This window comes from Cotesia glomerata, unplaced genomic scaffold (genome assembly GCF_020080835.1).
Source record: "Cotesia glomerata isolate CgM1 unplaced genomic scaffold, MPM_Cglom_v2.3 scaffold_18, whole genome shotgun sequence".
In the NCBI taxonomy this organism is placed as follows: domain Eukaryota; kingdom Metazoa; phylum Arthropoda; class Insecta; order Hymenoptera; family Braconidae; genus Cotesia; species Cotesia glomerata.
Genome location: NW_025402219.1, coordinates 170,179 through 186,030, shown reverse-complemented (window position 1 = coordinate 186,030; position 15,852 = coordinate 170,179). Strand labels below are relative to the sequence as shown.

Genomic DNA, 15,852 nt, shown 5'->3' with positions numbered 1-15,852 from the left:
GTATTGTGACGAAAATGAAGAATTTTGTTTAGATTCCACATTTAAAGTTCTTCCAAAAGAATTCAAACCTCGACAACTCATGGTTCTTCAAATTTTTAAAGCAAACTACGTAAGTAATATAAAATTTTTTAATATTTTTTTTTAGCCGTATTTCAGAAAAAAATGATCAGACCATGTCTGTTCATGTATGATCAGGCCTAAAATTAGACCTGATTATACCTGTTCATGTATAAACAGGCCTGAAATTAGGCATGATCATGCCTGTCCATGCCTGTTCATGTTTGAAACGTTAAATACACTCAGGCCTGATCATACCTGTCCATGTTTGTTCATGCCTGTTCATGTCTAAAGCGTCAAATGCGCTCATGTCTGTCCATGCCTGTTCATGTCTGTCCATGTCTATTAATGTCTGTTCATGTCTGAAGCGTTAAATACGCTCAGGCTTGATCATACCTGTCCATGTCTAATCATACCTGTTCATGACTGAAGCGTTAAAAACATCCCGGCCTGATCATGCCTGTTCATGACTGAAAAATTATAAACAGTAGGTATATAATTAGATCTCATTAGATGGTAATCTGAAAAAAAGTTTGGAAAATCCAAATGAGCATGCCTTAAGCGCTCATGTCATACATAAATTATTTAGATCATAACAAAAATTATTCATTTTTAATTTAAATTTTCCCGCGAGTAGTATTATCCCCTCTGTAGGTCGAACTAAAGAAAAATTTTAACAGATGATAATTATACCATCATGTATGTATAGTTTCTGCTTGTTTATAGTTATTTCAATTCTGTTTATGAAAAATAATATATATGGCTGTCGAATTCGAAGAAAAAGTCACCAAACTGACAATCGAAAAAAATTAACTGTATCGAAACGGAATTATTTTGATACGCAATTTTCACAAGGGTTTTGATAAACTTCCTCAGGAATAAAACAAAAAAAAATTAGAAAAACGGTTCACCCTAAAAGCCATCCCTGCAACTTCCCGCTAATTCCATACCTGGGTGCTTAAAATTGTACTTATGACATTTTTGAGATTTTTGAGCTCAAAATATAATTTATGTGATATTTTGAGCTCATTGAGTTCAAATAGATAATATTTCTGTGCATTTGAGCTCTCCCAGCTCAAAAGTCTCATAGAAGTTTCATAGAACACTATTTTTGAAATTTTTAAACCGCAATAACTTTTGAATGGATCAACCGATTTTCACGCAGTTAGCAGCATTCGACGTAGTTTTATCATCCTTATAAGTTATGTTCAGGTTTTAATTGATCGAACCAAAAATTTTGGAGTAATCCCGAAAAAACACTTTTTTCGGTTTTCTTTCGTTCACAATATCTTTCGAACGAATCAACCAATTTCGACCAGCTTGGTGGCGATTGACGTGGTTTTTTATTGTCTAGAGATGATAAGTTTTCGGAATCAATCGGTAGAGCCGTTTAAAAGTTATCCAAAAAAAAACACATTTGAAAAATTTTTTTTTTTTAGTTTTTTTAAGATTTCTCAAAATATACTGATCAGTAGGGCCAGGAATCTGGTATTTTTATTAAAAAGAGACAAACGATAAATAATCTGATTGGTTGAAATAAAATTGATTTTTTTTTTGTTTTCTGAACTCGACTGAAGCTATGAGCAAAATAAAATTAAAATCAGATGATTAATCCAAAAAAAAAAGTTAATGGATAAAAAAGTCAGGTTAACCTAAAAATTTACCGCTTTTTGATCTTAAAACCTGGCGGTGGTATAACCTAAATGCCTAAACGTGGAAAAATAAAGAAGTTTTGGTAAAAAAAGTCGGATGTGAATTTTTGCAGATAATAGTTTCTTAAGGTTTAAGGTTCAGGGGTGGCGACCGAGAAGCATGTTCCGTGTTGGTAAAATGACCTGAGGTAAAAATAAGTGGTAGCATGGTCTGTAAAGGCAAAGTGTGAGCTCAGTTTCCTAACTTGGCAATATTGACTGTCATGTCCTGGACTAAAAAAATACAATTGACAAGTAGGCGGCTCAAACACTATGCTAGTGGCTTGAATGGAATGTATCCTACGCTAGTAAGACATCGATGGAGTTGTTTTCAGTTCCAGAGTTTTTATTTCTAGATTCCTTGCTTTGGTCCATCGAATGATTAACTCTTGACTATAAATAAAAAAGAAAATTTTCTCAACCTAAAAGTACCGGGATACTTTCTTCTCAGATTTAACACAAAAAGAAAAACAAACTAAAAATTGATGTTACTAAAAAATGAGGTTCTGTATTGCCATTTTTTCTGTTTACCTGGTAGGGTTTAACTAACAGCTAGTGATTATAGGATTCAATATTCTCTACATAAAGTATTGATTGATTTTCCTGCCTAGTCAAGTCCAAAAAAAGTCACAAAATAATTTCGGTCAATGACTTGTAATTTACTAAAAAATGAGGTTCGGCACTACTGATTTTTTTGCTGACTGATTAAGGCTTATCTTCTAGCTGGAAATTATAAAAAATAAAGTTCTCTATAAAAAATATTTTAATTTCTAACCCCAGATAGCCAAAAAAAAAGTTAGAAAATGATTTCGTTCAAAAAGTTGAGTTTCACCAAGTTTAAAGTTCTGTACTGCCATTTTTTCTGCAGACCAGGTACGGCTTGACTTATAGCCGGTAATTGTGTGACCTTTAGGTGTCAGTTTAGTGTCTTTCGGGTATCGGTGAAATGTTGCTTAACCCAAGTGTCGCTTAAGTGTTGCATATGTATCGCCCCAATGTCACTCTAGTGCTGCATCGGTATTACTCAGGTGTAGCATGTCGCCCATATTTTTCGCGAGTGTTATATAAGAATTGCTCAGGCATTGCGTAAGTATCGCTTGAGTATCGGACAGGTACTGCTCAGCTGTCACATAAATGTCGCTCCGGTGTCGCGTATGTGTCGCACGAGTATTACTTTAGTGCTGCATTGAGATCGCTCAAGTGCCGCGTGTCGCTCGGGTGTCGCAACGGTATTGTTCGAGTGACGCGATAGTATCGCTCAAGTGTCACGTATTCGTCGCCCCAATGTCGCCCTAGTACTGCATCGGTATTGCTTAAGTATACCGTATCGCTCTTGTGTCGCTCAAATATCGCGCGAATGTTGCATAGGTATTACTCAGGCATCACGTTAGTTTCGCTTGAATGTCGCCCAAATATCGCTTCAGTGTCGGACATGTATGGCTCAAGTTTCGCGTGAGTGTCACTGAGGTACCACTGAAATGTCGCTTTAGTATCACATTGGTATAGTTCAAGTGTCGCATAAGTGTTACTCCGGTGTCGCGTATGTGCCGCCGAAATGTCGCTTTAGTACCACATCGGTATTGCTCAAATGTACCATGTCACTCATGTGTCGCTATAATATCTTGCGGGTGTTACACAGATATTGCTCAGATCTTACGTAAGTGTTCCTCAAGTGTCGCTTGAATGTCGCTCAAATATCGCTTAGGTCGGATAGGTATATTATTTACTGCTGCATTGGTATCGCTCAAGTACCGCGTGTTGTTTATGTCGCTCAAATATCGCTCGAGAGTCGGATAGATATTACTCAGGTGTCGCTCGAATGTCACTCGAGTGTCACATAGAAATTAAGTGTCGCACATCACTTAAGTGTGTCGCTTAGATGTCGCGTATGTGTCTCGTAAACTTTGCTTCAGTCTCGTCAGGAGTTGTATATGTTTCGGTTGCTTGCAGCTTAGGTATTGTCCTTATATCGCTCCAGTGTCGCATAGATATTCATCGAGCGTTACGTACTGCTCAAGTGTCAGACAGATGTCGCGTATGTATTGCTTCAATGTCGCATTGATATTGCTCAAGTGTCGTTTAAATATCACTTGAGTATAACATAGGTATTGCTCAGGTGTCGCGTGAGTGTCTGAGGTATCACCGCAATGTCGTTCCAGTCCCGAACAGGTATCACTCAAGTGTCGCTCAGGTGTAGCGTATGCTTCGCCCAAATGTTGCTTTAGTACTGCTTCGGTATTGCTCAGATGTAGCTTGAGTGACACTTCAGCGACACATATGCGACACATATACGACACTTGAGCGAAACATAAGCAACATGTGCGTTACTTACGCGACGGATGTGCGAAACGTTAGCGACATCTGACGCAAGTGCGACACTTGATCAACACCTAAGTGACAACTACGTGAAGCTCGAGCTACAACTGAGTGACAATTGAGCGATAATTGATAGATACTTTAGCGACACATGTGATAGTTAGGTGACGCCGGAGTCACAATGAAGCGACACATAAGCGACACTTGGGGGACACCATATCAACACCTAAGCAACACATTAGCGATGGTTGAGTTAATTAAAGGACACCTAAGAGATTCATGAGTGAAGCTAACGCGACACCTAAGTGACACTTGTGCGTCGCCTACGTGGCACATGTCTAACATTGAACGACACTCACGTGATACATCAGTGACACATATGCAACAAGTGCGACATTTGAGCGACACTTATTCCACATTTGAGCGAAACATTTGTGATACTTGAGCGGCACTTGTGGATCATTAATTATGATCAACATGTGTGTTACTTACGCGAAGAATGTGCAACACGTTAGCGACACCTACGCGACAATTTATCGACACCTAAGTGACACACGAAGGAAATATCAGCGACACATGAGTGACACGTAATCGACATATTTACAATACCTGGGAGACAATTACGCGATAATGATGCGACAATCAAGCGTCACTTGATCAACACTTAAAAGACATTAGTTCAACACCGATCCGCCACTCATGGAACACTTTCGCGAGACCTGAGTGTCACCTATGTGACACCTATGTCCCAAATTGACGACACTTCAGCGACTCTGAGGTTGCATCGCTTTTATTGCAGCGAGAATTTTTTTTTTATAAATCGTAACAAAAATGTAAGCATTAACGTATCTGTATGAAAATAAGTCCGAAATAAATTTTCATTTCTTACACCATCTAATTTCTTGACTGAGCCACATGATTATTTTCTTTTGAACTTGTCAGTGCTAAAAAATGATTCTATTCTTTTTAGTAGAAAAAATTATTTTCCATTATTACCAGCAAAAACCTTAGCTTTAGAAAAAAAAATAAAATTTTTTTTTTTTTTTTTTTCTTAATTTGTTTAAAGTCGCATAAACTACTCAGGTCATGAGCGACTACGGTAGGGGATAAACTTTTGAGATTGGAACTCGTTTTTATTTCTTGGGCTGAGCAGAATAATACACTTAAATATTTAAAATATTCATTGGTGTATGCCGGACTCGAACCCGGTCCAATGCTTTGGTAAGCAAGGTCCGGATGCGATAGGCTACTGCGCGCCTAAAATAAAATTATATTTTTTGTAAATTTCAATATTTTGACCAAGATCATTTTGTAATTCTTTTTGGGTATGACGACATAAAATACTTCCATACTTTTCTGTACAGAATATTTTTTTCTATATTCGCCAGCTAAGAGTTAAGCTTATATAGGTGAGTAGAAAAAAATGACAATGAAAAACCTCATTTTTCAGTAAATTTCAAGTTTTTGATTGACATCATTTTGTAACGTTTTAGGCCCGTCTGAGAAAACAATACTTCTAAATTTTTAACTTCCCGCTAAAAATCTCAGATTTTCAAAAATCGGGAAGTTATTGTTTTTACCCCGTTTGGCAAAAATCGAGTTTTCATCAGATCTCGACGTTTGAAGGTCACAGGAAGCTTCCCTGACTACCCCCGCGATGTTGTCACTATGTCTGTATGTATGTATGTGTGTGTGTGTGTGTGTGTGTGTGTGTGTGTGTGTGTGACTATGTGACTCGCTTATAACTTTTGAACGGTTGAACCGATTTCATCGCGGTTGGTGCCATTCGAAAGGGCTACGCTGAACTTAGATTTCCTGAGAATTTGAACCGATTCGGACCGATAGATTTTAAGAAATCTTGAAAAATCTTAAAAAAAATAAGAAAAAAATCATTTTTGAAAGTAGTTTTTTTGGAATATCTTTTAAACGGCTCTATCGATCAACTTCAAAAACTAATCCGCCCTTAAGCTTGAAAAACCACGCCGATCGGCGTCAACCCGATCAAAATCGGTTGATTCGTTCGAGAGATAGCGTGAACGAAAGAAAACCGAAAAAAACCGAAAAAAGTGTTTTTTTCACATAACTTCGTCATTAATTCTCGGATCACTTTTGATGACATAGCATAATTTATAGAGCTTAAAAAACCGCGTCGATTGTCGCCAAAAACGTAGAAATCGGTTAATTAGTTCAAAAGATATCGTCAATAAAAGATTTGAAAACAAGTGTTTTTTTTAAATCACTGCGACATTTTTAACTTCCCACTAACAAAATCGAAGATTTTCAAAAATTAGGAAGTTATTGTTTTCACCCCGTTTTGCAAAAATCGAGTTTTCATCAGATCTCGACGTTTGAAGGTCACAGGAAGCTTCCCTGACTATCTTCGCGAGGTTGTCACGGTGTCTGTATGTATGTATGTGTGTGTGTGTGTGTGTGTGTGAAAGTATGTGAACCGCTTATAACTTTTGAACGGCTTGACCGATTTCATCGCGGTTGGTGCCATTCGAAAGAACTTGACCAAACTTAGATTTTAAAAACTATTTGGACCGATTCAGATCAATAGATTTTGAGAAATCTTAAAAAAACTAAAAAAAAATTTTTTTCAAATGTGGTTTTTTTGGAATAACTTTCAAACGGCTTAAAGGTTCAATTCCAAAAACTAATCAGCTCTTAACCTCAAAAAACCACGTCGATCGCCACCAGTCCGGTCAAAATCGGGTGATTCGTTCAAGAGATATCGTGAACGAAAGAAAACCGAAAGAAGTGTTTTTTCGGAATAACTCCAAAATTCCTAGCGCGATCAATTCAAAATTTAAAATTCTTTGTGAGGCTTGAAAAACTGCGTCGAATGCTTCTAACCGCGTAAAAATCGGTTTATTCATTCAAAAGTTATTGCGGTTTAAAAATTCAAGAAATAGTGTCTTATCAAATCTCTATCAGACTTTTGAGCTCGAAGTGCTTTAAAGCATAGAAAAGCAATCTTTTTGAGCTCGGAGAGCTCAAAATAACCCATAAATTGTATTTTTGAGCTCGAAGAGCTCAAAAACGTCATTGGTGCAATTTTAAGCGCCTAAGTATGGAATTAGCGGGAAGTTGCAGGGATGGCCTTCAGGGTCAACCGTTTCCTAATTTTTTTTTTTCGATTACATCATCTGATTTTTCAATTTTGTTCATTTCTTCATCAACTTCACTTTCCACAGTTTTCTTTTTCGCTTTTATTATTTCATATCTTCCATATTTTCCATCGTCACTTATTTTCTTAAGCTTTAATTTTATGCTTCTTTCTACTTCAATAATATTATTTTTTTTTTTCATAAATAAAATTTTTCCAGTCCTCTGCATCCTTTACTGTTTTGAATACTGTTGAAAAAAATGAATTTATCTTTATGATAACCCATTATACACTAGTCACAAAAATTAAGGGATATAAAAAATATTACAAATCTTTTAGTGATTTTCAACGAGCTGTAACTCTGAAGAAAATGATCGTAGAGCAAGATAAAAAAGAAAATTGTAGCTCTAAGTGTCTAGTTTTCAGATATGCCCATGAAAATTTTTCATTATGTTTGGGTCTGGAGTAATCCTAAGAAAACTACAAAAAAAAAATTTTCTAAATTTTTTCTCATCTAAAAAAAGGTCTACGAGCTTCAAAAAAAATTTTTTTACTGTTTTCATCAAAGGCCTTTTCAGAAAATGTAATGCCCTTTAATTTGACGTAATTAAAACGCCTGTACAATGATTTGCCGCGGAGTTATCGTCAATCAAAGCAAAAAAGTTTTCTTGACTTTGATAATCAATAACTCTGGAAATAATGATCAAACAGAAAATCGATGGAGGGTTTTGAAAACTACACAATATTGTGTATGTGAAACTATAAATGGCTTTTAACAAAAAAATTTTTTTTGAATTGAAAACTTTGACTGAAAAAAAGACAAAAATTGTGATCAATTTTTCGATTTTTATTCATTTTTTCAGTGAAAAAAAAATTTTTTTTGGATAATCTTTATTTATTTATTAAAATAAATGTTTTTGCTCGACGGGCAGAAAGCGTCAACTTTCGGCTCGCTGCGCTAAACGAAGTTGCTGCTTCCTGCCTTTTTCGAGCAAAAAAATATTATACACTCCACGGGAAATAAATAAGAAAGCCTCAGATCACATGTAATTGTCGACCAAGGTTCGAACTCAAAAAAAACGCGGTCTACAAAATACTAACTAGTTTCCCAGTAACACCACCTCCCCCCTCAGGGCGACTAGCCGTCATCCCTTTGGGGTCCTAAACTCTACCCTGAGAGCAAGTGGACAGTATCCTCCTCGCTCCCACCTACACGGCTTATGATCACCTACCGTACCTCAGCTGAAGGCTTCGGCACGGGGAGTAGCACTTTCATCTGGTCGGTTCACGATACTTACCTGGGCCTTGGTCAGACTCCAGGTAGAGTATCATCCTCTAGAATTACTTGGTGAAGAGTATTCGTCCGAGTAATTCTCTCGAGAAAGAATTGCTTCTTTTTTTATCGAGCCAAATTTTGGCGTTTATCATTTTTCCCCTAACTCTCTTGTAATGGACCGGAAGGGTCGTTTTAGACACCTGTCCGGTGTCCTCGAACTAGCATTCAAAAATAATTATTTATTATTTTAATCGTAATTTCCTTCATTTTCTATCCATTCGTCTCGCCAAATACTAAGTTTTTATTTTCGAAACTCAATTCTTTATTATTTTAATCGTAATTTTCTTCATTTTCTATCCATTCGTTTCGTCAAATTCACAATTCTTTATTATTTTAATCGCAATTTCTCTCATTATATATCCATTCGTTGATTTTCCATACTAAATTGTCCTCGGGACTTATAAAATCTTTGCTTACCTAAATTATTTCTTACAAAATAATAATCGTCATTTCTTTCATTTTATATCCATTCATCGCTTTCCCATACTAAATCTTGTTCGGAACTTAGAATAATTTTCCCAGTCTTTTAATTTCTTTAACAATTAATTTCTTTTGCTCGATTAATTCGCTCGGCTTCATAATAATTTCTCACACGCTTAATTTCTTAATTTAATCATACCTTCGGTAACAATAATATAATATTATTAACTAACAAGGAAACTCTCTCCGGTGTCCCCCTCCGATTTTGATGAAACTGAGATATGTTATTCTCCGTCGAAATCTAAGAGATACGTATTTTTGTTTATCTGCGGAAAAACATTTCTAGGGGGTGAAACTACCCCTCAAAGTTTAGCCTCCAAAGGGGTGTTTTTCAAGTTTCGCATACTTGCAGTTTGAATAATCGAATGGGACCAACTGCATAATTTTCAGGGTGGAAAATCATGAAAAATGCTTTTGGTTTTATAATAAAACAATGGATAGAACAAAAGCTATGAGGGTTGAAAATCACAAAACTTTTATAAAAAAAAAACTATTCGATGGATTTCAATGAAACCAACGGCAATCGGAAGAGGAAAAAAAAGTAGAGAATACGTCTTTCGGGGTTTTTCCGAAAAATTAAGTTTAGGGGGTGAACATCCCTTAAGCATATCTACATTAACCACCAAGAAAATATCGTTTTTTATATTAATTTCGATATGAATTCATCAATAATAATTTGTTCGTACATTTCTAGCATTTAGAAAATAATAATAATATTATATCTTAATATTTTACTTACTTGTTTACTTCTCATCCCAAACTTTATTTTGTGTATCGGGACATCAAATATTATAAATGTCATGTAATGTGAATCTGTTTTGGAAAAAAAAGAAAAAAGAAAAAATGCTTACAATATATGCTTTACTATAATCAAATTAAATTTAAAAATAATTTACAAATGAATTTTTACAAAAATATTTAATATTTCTGATGTTTATGAAATTTAATACTTAAATTCATCATTTTGTCATATGCAGATCTATTCAATATATGTTTTGCAATCGTGATGTTCATGAAAAAAATGTTGAAAACACAACGACTTTTTGCACCATGAACAGCGGATAATTGCTATATTTTGACAACCAGGAACCTCACAATGAGAATTGCATGATCCGTGAAATGCAAAATCCACAGGATTTTCGAACTCATCTGGTTTTACTTCTGTGTAGCCACTTTTGTACCACGAGTACTTGAATAAATTTATGTACCGAGGAGATGACAATTGGATATGTGTAAGTGATTGTAATTTTATAATGTTATTTCGTAAATGCAAGTTTATGTCCAAATTCATCAAAACTGTACGATCCGAAAAATATCGAACAAAAATTTTTCCATACTCGGAATCCCAAAACATCAAGCGGTTGAATTTTCCCAGTTGTACCTTTTGGTAAGATCATTACTTCAGTATCTTTATTTGTTGGTTTAACGCTTTGTACAACTTGAGGACAATGCCCAGTCCATGAGTCAATTAGTAATAAAGATTTTGGGCCCACATTTGGAAAAAACACCCTCTCCAACCAAATTTTGAAATGATCTGAAAATTAAAAAATATGAACTATTTGTATCAACAATAACTTATGCGCAAACCAGAAAAAAAATAAAGAATAATTCGTACCTGATGTAAGTTTTCCTGATTTTGATGCTTCTATGTATACATTATGAGGTCTAAAAAGTGTTGTTTCAACTATTGGTCCAAATTTACCACTTGGTTCTTTTAGAACCAAAAAAAGTGGGGATAAAAGCTTTCCATCAGCGGATACAGTTGGTTGAACTGTGTAACTATGAGTAGTAGAAGTAACAGATTGTACAAGACATTCTACTTGCTTCTCTCCTTCAACAGCTAAAGTTCGACCGGAATGCATTTCCAACTGAAAACCACTTTGATCTGAATTATATACGTTTGCTAATTCATAAATTTTAATTTTTTGTTTTACATTATTGACGAATTCCTCAGCTTGCTGTTTTAATGATTTACTATCTTCAATGGTTTTGGACGTGATAAACTTATTTATTTTTCTTGATACGATGCGATGTGCTCTTTTGAATGACGCGATCCACTTTGTTGATGCTTTAAAACGGAAATCTTCCGCACCAATTTCTTTTTGAGCTTGTAAGGCCCATCTTTTCATGTCACAATTATGTACGATTAAACCTGCATCTATAGCTGCTTTGAAATTTTGTAATGTATATTCACAAATTCTTGCTAATTTTTCCTTATAAGTCCCTCCCTGATTTAAAGTATGAGCCCATCTTCGTAACTGTCGCACAGATTGTACCTTTCTAAATTTTTGTCTAACACTGTCTAAACTTAAATTTCTTTTTTTGCCACTACGCCAGTACTCGACGGCTTTCAATTTATATTCATAAGATAAATCTTCAACATCCTTAGTGCATTCGTCGATAGGTGTTTCTTGATCAACTAGTGCATTTGCCCACTCTTTATCTTCCACGACTTCCATCGTCCAATCTTTATACGGTTCTTGGAAATGCAAAGAACTTTCTTCGACCATTTCGACTCCGGAGTATTCGTTCATAGCATTGAGTAAAATATTTTCAAAACTTTCTTTGATTTGTATTTCTTCGTCATTTACTGGCGATTCTGGAATGTTCATGACTTGAAATGTTGTTAAGAGTAGTCTTATAACATTTATAGGATTGACTTTCATTTTGCTCTATGTACTAAAATAAAGATTTTCGTACAATTTTAAATTATTCACTTATTAAAAAAAAAAAAAAAACACGATTATAATATTGAATTATAAAAGATGAAGTACATCGCAGTAACTAAACTAATCTCGAAATGATACATTTATTTATACTATGTTGTTTTTCACATTACTGACTCATATATACTAAAAATATAATTATCTCTTTTTTTGTATGAGATAACGATGAATGATTATTATGATTATAATAAATCATTATAAGCATTTTTTCTTTTTTTTTTTTTTTCCAAAGCAGATTCACATTAAATGACATTTGTAATATTTGATGTCCCGATACACAAAATAAAGTTTGGGATGCGAAGTAAACAAGTAAGTAAAATATTAAGATATAATATTATTATTATTTTCTAAATGCTAGAAATGTACGAAAAAATTATTATTGATAAATTCATATCAAAATTAATATAAAAAACGATATTTTCTTGGTGGTTACTGTAGATATGCTTAAGGGATTTTCACCCCCTAAACTTAATTTTTCGGAAAAACCCCGAAAGACGTATTCTCTACTTTTTTTTTCTCTTTCGATTGCCGTTGGTTTCGTTGAAATCCATCGAATAGTTTTTTTTTTATAAAAGTTTTGTGATTTTCAACCCTCATAACTTTTGTTCTATCCATTGTTTTATTATAAAACCAAAAGCATTTTTCATGATTTTCCACCCTGAAAATTATGCAATTGGTCCCATTCGATTATTTAAACTGCAAGTATGCGAAACTTGAAAAACACCCCTTTGGAGGCTAACTTTTGAGGGGTAGTTTCACCCCCTAGAAATGTTTTTCCGCAGATAAAAAAAAATACGTATCTCTTAGATTTCGACGGAGAATAACATATCTCAGTTTCATCAAAATCGGAGGGGGACACCGGAGAGAGTTTCCTTGTAAATAAATACAATAATTAAATAATAATCGCCGCACTAATAACAATAATTGTTTCTATTAATTTTTAAGTAATTAATAAAAATAAACTAAAATACTCAAATACAAAAAGTAAAATCTGGGTCATAATATTATAAACGAATAACTTGAAAATTAGTATTAAAGTTTTAATTTTGGGAAAAGGACAGCGCAGGGGACTGTTATTTCGGTTGTTTTAGAATTTATAGCAAGAAACCAAAATTTATTTCATTTTAGTTTTCAATGCTCCAAATAGAAATATTTTTTTACTTTCGTAATAAATTTTTTTTAGTAACAAAATAACAATTTTTCTAATAATAAAATGCCCGGGACAGTAAAAAACATCCTTACAGAGAATCACCCGTATATAGATGTGTGTTTGTGTGTGAATGTATGTAACCCTCTCATAACGCTTTACTAAATTTCGATTTTTCATAAAATTTAAACCGATTCAAACCAGTAAATTTAGATAAATCTAAAAAATTAAAATTAAAAAAAAAAAATTTTTTTTTCTCCTCTCCGGGCGGAAAGCGTCAATTTTCCGCCTGCTGCGCTAAATGAAAATGCCGCTTTCCACCTCCGTCGAGGAGAAATAGTATATTACACATCTAGGGCAGTAAAATAAGAAATGTCTCAGATCACATGTAATTGTTGTCCGAGGCGAAGCCAAGGTCAATAAACATGTGATCTGAGGCTTTCTTATTTACTGCCCGTGGTCTGTATACTATTTTTCTCCTCGACGGAGGCGGAAAGCGGCATTTTCGTTTAACGCAGCGGGACGAAAGTTGACGCTTTTCACCCGGAGGTAAGAAAAATAGTATTCTCACCACGGGCAGGAAATATACTATTTTTAAATAATTTGAAAATTTCTTATCGGATTTTTTGTTTATTTTGTAACAGGGCTATTTACCCTGTGACGGTAAAACCGCACACGCGTGATAATTATTCGACGCAGCACTGGCGCGTCTCGGTCTTCGGGACCCGACTAGCATTAAGTGGGGGAAATTTTGGGTTTCTTGGTCAGTTGAGTAGTTGCAGAAAATCAGAAGTAGTGCAGTGTCCACTGAAGCAACATCACCAGCCAAAGTATCCAAAAAGAAGGAAGCCGATTCGGTACCAGAGTTTTCTTTAAGTATATAACTTGTTAAGGTATTGAGACTTTTGCCTCTTTGTTGAGCCTTGGGGTGCATACCCGGCTCATTAATAGTACTACTTCTCATTTATTAATTTAATTTTTGGTAATTCAATTGTTTATAATAATTTTGCTTAATAATAATTATTTATTTAATTAATTTGGTTCGTTAGCAGTTTGAACATTCTTCTTGGGGATTTTATACCCGAGGAATGTTCTAGACCTCTTGGGTTTGAAAGTCGTGAGTAATTGATTTGTTAATTTGGCCAATTGATAATTGTTAACATCTTAGATTGGTTTTAATAAATTTATTTTATTAATTAAATTCTGAACATCGAGAAGGTTCCAATCGACACGACATAGTATTCGGTACCCGAGGTCCAAAACGTGCTACGCAGTTACGAACAACGGCGTCCATTTTGAGCGCGCAAATTCCTTTGTGAATTTTACTACGCAACAATTTACAAAATTAACAACTGGACTATTATTATAAATTATAACAATTGAATTATCATTTAATTATTATTTTTTATTGTTTTATAATATTGTTTATTTGAAAAGTATTTTATTTACTGAAAATTTAATTATTGAGAATTGGCTAGTGAACTTCGACGCAATTAAGATTGGATACCCGTGGATAATTTTTCGTGAATTTATTTTACATTGAGATAAATTTTTTTATTAATTATTTATAAATCGAAAAATTCCACGGGGTCATTTTATATATTGAACTATTGAAAATTAAAATTATTATTTTATTGGAATTATTTATAAAAATATTTAACGGCGTGGATTAAGTCCCAGAAAATTAGTTAGAATTTTATAAAGAAATATTCTTAAGAATTTATTCAAAATTTAAGAAATAAAATTACGAGTTGGAATTGAAATAAATTTATGCGTCGATATTGTTCCTAAAAATTTATTTAATGTACTGAGTATTAAACTCGTGGATAATTTGGAATAAATTCAAGCATCGGTTTTTAGTGTAGATTTTTTGAGAATTAAATTATTAGTTGTGAAAATGGTTTACGATTTAATTGCGAGCTAATGACTGAAAATTTTAATAAAAATTAATGTTGTAATTTTTGGAGTTTAATTTTATAAGTCAAAAATAAAAGTTAAGTAGAGCCAGTGTGTGTGTGTGTGTGTGTGAGCGGGTTATGTGTGTGAAGATCGTGCGGGATATGTGTGTGTGAGTGTGTACATTCTCTACTTGTTGATGTTTTGCCGAGTAGAGTAGTTCAGACAGTCTATAGAGCGTGAGGGTCCGGTGGACAGCGCGATTTAGTTAGAAACTGCGGTATAGACGCTCCATAAGAGGGTACCGTCAGGATTAAGAATTTTGATAAAGCGTGTGTGCCAAGTGGACAACGCGACGTAGTTAGAAGCCGTTGTATAGACGCCAAGTGGGGTACAACGGTAGTAAGTTAGAAGCCGTGGTATAGACGCCAAGTGGGGTACCACGGTAGTAAGATAGAAACTGCAGTATAGACGCTCAAGGGAGGGTACTGCAGGATTAAGTTTAGTTTTAGGCAGGTGTGGGAGACCGTTCGTTCTGAAAAAGCCCAACTAGTTGTAACCAGGTTGTGGGAGACCGTCCGTTAGAACATCCCAGCTAGTCATTGTATCGTCGTTTGGAAAAAGGGTCGTTTGTAAATATCGTTTATTTCGCAGTCAATTCTCCGCGTCGTTAGGTAATAAGTTGTTAGTTTATAAGTGAGCTGAATTGTCACCAAATTTGTTAAAGTTGATTTGTTATTAATAAAAGTCCGGATATTGTTAAATAAAAGTTTATTCATTCCAGATCACCTTCCTCCACTCTCTCTCCCTGTAGATTATAAGCTCAGCTCTGGTTTCCGGTTCCAGGAACCGTGTTGAAAAATCCTGGTGGCGCCCTTGTTAATTTAGAATCATTTTGTTTATTGGATTGTTCTTTATTTAAATTAATTAGGGGCCAATGAACAGGCATAAACAACCCGTTACAATTTCATTAGTTCACTATCAGTACTTGAAGAACTGCGTCAAACTACGCTAATTGTGTAAAAATTGGTTAACTTGTTCGTGAGATATTAAATTTAAAAAAATTTTCATATTTTTTCTAACCAGCTCAATCA

At 34.5% G+C, this 15,852-nt stretch overlaps 1 protein-coding gene across 1 annotated transcript; it reads right to left on the bottom strand.

The window, feature by feature from the left end:
* Positions 1-10,245: 10,245 nt before the first annotated feature.
* Positions 10,246-12,063, bottom strand: LOC123274001. Its single transcript, XM_044741501.1, has 2 exons — positions 10,605-12,063; positions 10,246-10,523 (listed from the first exon to the last, which is right to left on the bottom strand). Exons 1-2 carry the CDS (start codon positions 11,653-11,655, stop codon positions 10,246-10,248), a joined length of 1,329 nt encoding a protein of 442 aa, XP_044597436.1. The 5' UTR covers positions 11,656-12,063.
* Positions 12,064-15,852: the final 3,789 nt, after the last annotated feature.